Source organism: Mus musculus, chromosome 19 (assembly GCF_000001635.26).
Source record: "Mus musculus strain C57BL/6J chromosome 19, GRCm38.p6 C57BL/6J".
NCBI lineage: Eukaryota > Metazoa > Chordata > Mammalia > Rodentia > Muridae > Mus > Mus musculus.
Window position 1 is genome coordinate 16,869,541 of NC_000085.6, and position 5,870 is coordinate 16,875,410.

A 5,870-nucleotide genomic window follows, 5' to 3' on the forward strand; every position below is an offset into this window, starting at 1 on the left:
AGTGGAGTCAAATCCCATCTGAGTTGGAAGGTCTGGGATTAGGGGCAGTCTCTAACTGGGGACACACCCCTCTCCTTTAGCATCACATTATGCAAAACTTCTTTGGGCCCTTTCTGAAACAAGAACTTGACACAATCATTGTGTAATTCACTTTGTCTTCCCACCTCTCCTTTTTTTTTTTTTTTGAAAATTATTTTTTTTTTTGAAAAATTCTCCACTGAAGTAGAGTTTCCCAGCAGGGTCGGGTATAGGAAGAGTCCTACAAATGATGAGGGTCTAATACTTTGTCTGCTTCCTTTTGGGGGCAGAGACACACAAGGTCCCAGAAGTGGGACTCTAGACACCATTACAAAACACCAGGGACCATGCTGGTTGATCCTGAAGGAAGAGACTATCTTTTCTTACAGAAACTGCTGGGATGGACGTAGCGACTCTTTTTTTTCAGGTCAAATGTCTACAGGCCCCTAAACTAGGCACCCAGCAGGTCTTCAGGCACTAACTAATTGGAACGTGGGCATAAAAGCCAGACTCCTCAGTCTCCCCTAATCTCTGATCCCATGTCCGTGTGCCCTGGACCCCTTTTCTCTTTCTAGGTCCTAACACCAGTGGAATGAAAAACCAACAAGAAAGCTAAGATGTGTCAAAATGTAGTGACACACTGTGATGAAATTTGTCTTAAAAGAGGTGGGTGGGATGGGCACAAACATCTCTGTTTTTAAAGGGTTTAACTCAATCACAGCGATGTTGCTGAATAGGTCTTTATGCTCTTCTAATGGAAGATTCGTGGAATTTCTTAGGCTTGAAGGGTAGAGGAAAACTGGCTTTCAGTGGAACTTTGCGGGACCTTAGAGGGAGGCGGGAAGAAGTCCCGTTGTGTTTTTCCGAGCCCTCAACTCTATTTCCGGGAATCCCGCTTGTAAAGGTCCTCTCACCTGCTCTCCCCGCATCTGCCCTCCACCTGGGGGATCCTGGTCGAGGGTGCCAGGCTGCCAGCGGTTGGCCTGGGGGTCCAAAAACTTCCTGTCTCCTCTCCACTCCCAGGCAGTAAGTAAGCAGTCACCGGATCGCCAGCAGACCCCACTCACAGACCTTCTTTCCCTGTGCTGGGTAAGCAACAGGTCTTCCAGAAAGCAGTGGCACTTCCCACCCACTCACTTAGGTTTCACTGCGAAGGCAATGGCTGTGTGGGCGGCTTCCAACCACGCGGCTAGCCCTAACCCGGTCCCACACTTGCGCCATGGGCAGGGAACCTGGCCCTGACCTGCCCTTGGCAACCTCCGAAAGGGTTGCGAATTGGTGCTGATAGGAAAATGTTACTGTTGCGGGGTTTTACCAGTTTAGACTCTAATATTGATAGAATGAAGTTCGGTTAGGAAAGGAGAGATTAGCGAGCTGGTGAATGAACGAATCCAGCAAAGAAGACTGTCCCCAGAGATGGCTCGTCGTTATCTCACACTTCTTAAAACTCCGAAGTTAAGAAATTAAGGACCAAGGGAGGATTTTTTCAACCGTGGCCTCATCTCCTAAGAAGAGAATACCCTCACACGGCACTGGTATATCCAGAGAGACGTTTTAATGAACACCTGGCACAACACTGGCAAACAGGAACGAAGCCACAACGCGAACGCAGAGCGGACACAGGCCAGGCGGGGCTTGGAGCCAGGGCCACTCCGCATCCCTCCCTAAGTTTGTTGTTAGTAAAGTGCTGTTCCTGGGTCTCAAAACCCGGGAAGGGAAGGGCAACAGTGAAATTTATTCACACACTGCAATTGAAGAATTCGCCTGAAAAGACACGCAGCGAGCAAAGGTGACCCCTCCTCATTTGTGCAAGAGGAGGTGGGAAAGCGGACAGCCACCAAACACACACCAAACACCACACCCGGCGCGAGCCCCTCTCCTCCAGGAGACAGGCTTCCTCGCACTACTCGCGCTAATGCGCTAATCGGGTAGAGGAGTAAAATTCCGTGATACAAGTGACTTTTTTTTTTTTTAAAAGTCTAAATGGAACTGATCGTGGGAATGAACTCTGTTCTCAGGCTTCGTAACGGTTTCTCATCCGATTGATACACAGAGGAGTCGCAGGTGGAAAGTCGCCTTTATTGTCTCTCTCTGGGGGCTCCCCAAACTTTACTTTTGGAATCTGGAGCTTTGCTCTTTAAGCCTCCGCCTTTCTCTTTTGTGCGAACTAATTACTTTAGCTGTCCCTACTATCCTCCTCGACCCCGGGTCACAGCCACGAAATGTAACCGTTTCTCAAAGAACCCACTAACCCCCTCTGTACCCCCCGCCCCCGCCGTAACAGCGAGTTTATTCCCGGTGTCGTTTTCTTGTCCATTTTCCTGACCACGGAAATAATGAGACAAAACATGCTCCTTCCCTTACCATCGAAGGCAAGTTTTCCTCAAAAGGCAGGCGGCTGCGGACTCCGGGGGACTGAAGCCTGGGCTCTGAAGTCCATTTCTGTCACTCTGTTGGGCTTCTCCCGGATTAGGTCGTCCAGGTCCTGCTCCAGAAAAGAGGTGAACCCTACTTCCTCTTTGCCTAAAATTAGTTTTCACTGACCACGTTTGCTCCTCTCTCCCATAACTTACCGACTTTTATTACAATAGAAACTCTTACCTGAAAATGGGCTTTCATTAATTAATCTGATTTACAAGATAGTATAAACACAGACACCAGGAAGTTACATTTATTCAGACCAGTGCAGCATTTAGCTCAATGCCAAGTTTGCTGACCTTCCTGGAGCACCCTCTCGGTCTGGGACCATTGTCTCAGTCTCTCGACAGGCGCCTTCTCACCGGTCGCGGGGTCCCCTAAGAATGCACCAACACCGAGTGTAGGGAGCTCCCCTTGCTGTCAGCCCTGCCGGCTGCGGTGGGCTCCAAGAGAGGGGCTGTGGGTGAGGCGGCGGCCGCGCACACGGTGGAGGGAGCAGGCAGCTGCTGCGACGCCGTGGGGACAGACAACGCCGGCGGCAGCGTGGTCACGGGTGGTAGCGCAGGCGTGGGCTTGATGGGCACCGGTACAGCTGGCAGGCTCTGGTTTGCCGAGTGGCACAGAGCCTTGACTGGCACCCCGAATGCCCCATACTCCGGGCCTACCGGGACCCCAGCTGCGGCGGCAGCAGCGGCAGCCGCGGCTACCGAATCCATCACGCCAACATGAGGCCACACGGAGCCGACAACATTGCTGAGCTGGCCCGGCACGGGGTAGCCCAAGTGGTGCATGACCGACGCCAAAGGCAACCCTCCAGCCTGCAGCACGCCCTTGTAGTCCCGCCCGATGATGTTCTCTATGGCGAACGGATGTTTGAAGCCTGTGGTGGACGCGGCGGCTGCAGCGGCGGCGGCGGCGGCCGAGCCCAGCCCGTAGGGTGGGAACTGAGACAGACGCCCCACGCTGCCCACCGCTGCGGCCGCCGCCGCTGCTGCGGCCGCCGCCACGGCCGCCGCCTCCTGCATCTTGCCGGGATGGGACGTCTGCGGAGGCTGCGACTGCGGCTGTGGCTGCTGCGCGGGCTGCGACGGGAGGTGTGGAGGCTGCGGAGCCGGAGCCGGCTGCTGGTGGAAATAGGGCACCATGTGCGGCGGCGGCGGCGGGGGCGGCTGCGGCGGGTGGTGATGGTGGTGATGGTGTGCGGCGTGGTGGTGATGGTGGTGGTGGTGGTGTGCGTGGTGGGGATGGTGGGGATGCAGGTGACCTCCTGGCCCCGTGCCGGGCGCGCCCTTGCTGCTTCCTGAGTGTAGGTGAGCGTGGTCTGCGCGTAGCACCTTGAAGCGCTTGCGGCGCCGCAGGAAGCTGCCGTTCTCGAACATGTCACCGCAGTCAGGGTGTAGCGCCCAGAAGCTGCCCTTACCGGGTTGGTCCGGCCTCCGAGGGATCTTGATGAAACAGTCGTTGAAGGAGAGGTTGTGGCGCAGGCTGTTCTGCCAGCGCTGCGTGTGCTCGCGGTAGTAGGGGAAGCGCTCCATGATGAACTTGTAGATGTCGCTCAGAGGCAGCATCTTCTCAGCCGAATGCTGGATGGCCATGGCGGTCAGTGAGATGTAAGAGTAGGGCGGCTTTTGGTCGCTGTAGGAACTCTTCCCTGGCCGTGGCATCTTCCCAGGCTCTTCCACTTCCGTCCGGCCCACAGTGGGCCTTAACGCCTCTCGGAAAGCCGGATACCAGGCTTAAGTGTCCCCACTAATTCTCTCTCCACCTGCGCAGCCTGATCCCCAGCTTTCTTGGTCCCCAGACCCCTTTTGCCTTGGTCCTCCTCCTTCGGGGAGCTGCCCCGGGTCCCCGCAATTGGCTTTTTGAGCCAATACAGTTTTATGGCGCTCACAACTTCTGGTCTTGACTGTCGTGGGCAGGCCCTCACAGTAGCCAGAGAGACTCGCCAGCTTTACCTTGCTTTTCTCCGTCTCGTCCTCCTCTTGGATGACTAGACTTGAGCTCTGGAGCGAAAGGCTGTGGAATGAGTTTCTTTTTGGTCTCTTTTCCCTTTATCGGTACAAAGGCAGCTCAGATCAAACCAACTGGATAATGAAGACTGGCTTTTTAAGCTCGAGTCCACACTAGCTGTCCCGAGGCCACTGGTGACCGATCTTTCGACCCTGGAAGCTGACCTGGTACTGGGTCTGTCCGCGCTGGAGTTCAAATCTTACAAAAAGGGGTAGACAGGGTAAGAAGAGAGAGAGGGAGCGCGCACTTTCCTATCCGCTACTGTACGTACGTACCCTCTTTTTTCAGGAGATCTGCAGGCAAGCTGAAAATGGAAGAGGCACCGAGCTCTAGGTGGTGGTTCCAAGAAAAAAGTTTGGTGCTGTCTACAGCAGCGGCGCCCACCGTCAGGCTCTATGGAGGGGACGGTGTCAGAACTCCCGGAGCTAGCCGCAGGCTGCAGGGGGCGTCTGCGTAGACAGGCTAGGACCCGGCTCGCCCGGTCCGAACAGCCGTCTGAGCTGCAGCTGCAGCCGCTCTGCCCCGCGGGTTTTGAGAAGACGCGCTGCTGTGGCAGCGACGCGCTCTCCTGGCTGCGTTTTGTAATGGTCCCCGAGACGCCGAGACCCCTGCAGCTTGCGCTTCGAGACTATCACATGACCGAGGCTGAGGGACTCCGCCGCCGCCGCCTCCACAGCCTCTTCTTTTGCTGAAGAAGGGGCAAGAAGGCACAATTTCTCGTCTCCGCCCCTTCTCCATTTCCACTGGTCACCCCGACCCTTCGCTTTCACTTCCCGCTTGCCAGCCCAGGCTTCAGCCGTCTGACCACTGAGAAGGGGTCACTGTCTAGTTGTGGGGGTCTGCTGTTCCACAGCAAGGGGGCACGGCACTGCTTTCTCACCCGTCAGGTCTTGCATAGCTCTCTCCCTTTATCATTCAGTCTTTTCACCCACTCTCCCTTAGTTTCCCGGTGGCCTAGCCATTTAGGTCTCCAGTTTGGAGCACCTTTGTCTCCAGCTCCTTTTCTCTTGGAGAAACAGAGACGCCCAGAGGGTTGTAAGTGGAAACCAATAGAAAGAAGAGCTGGGGCCTACAGATCGGCCCATTTTTTGGCAGGTTCAGCGAGGCACGAATTGCTCTTTGCACCCCAGAACCTTGATTTAGGGGGCAGAAAGATAATAGGCAGGGAATTAGGAGGCAAGAAGCTTGGCGGGTGGAGAAACTCCAACACGTCTTCCTGAAAGGGGCGGACAGACGGCGTGAGGTCTCTTTGGGGTGGCGATATTAGAGGCAGGGGAAAGAATGAGGAGTTGGGAGTCGAGGGGCTCCGTTACCTAACTGTGCAGCACTCTCCTCACCAAGGGAGGAATACCATTAAAATCACTCTGGAAGCCTTGGTGTGACCTGTAAGGGAGCAGGGGCTGAGCCAGGGGTAAAGGTCCCCT

At 55.2% G+C, this 5,870-nt stretch overlaps 1 protein-coding gene across 1 annotated transcript; it reads right to left on the bottom strand.

The window, feature by feature from the left end:
- Nucleotides 1-2,775: 2,775 nt before the first annotated feature.
- Nucleotides 2,776-4,290, bottom strand: Foxb2 (forkhead box B2). The gene has a single exon (NM_008023.2). It carries the CDS (start codon nucleotides 4,098-4,100, stop codon nucleotides 2,814-2,816), a length of 1,287 nt encoding a protein of 428 aa, NP_032049.1. The 5' UTR covers nucleotides 4,101-4,290; the 3' UTR covers nucleotides 2,776-2,813.
- Between the last annotated feature and the right edge of the window lie 1,580 nt (nucleotides 4,291-5,870).

Bases quoted from the DNA above. Each gene is read 5' to 3' on its own strand.
- Foxb2 (NM_008023.2), bottom strand. From the start codon at position 4,100: ATGCCACGGCCAGGGAAGAGTTCCTACAGCGACCAAAAGCCGCCCTAC.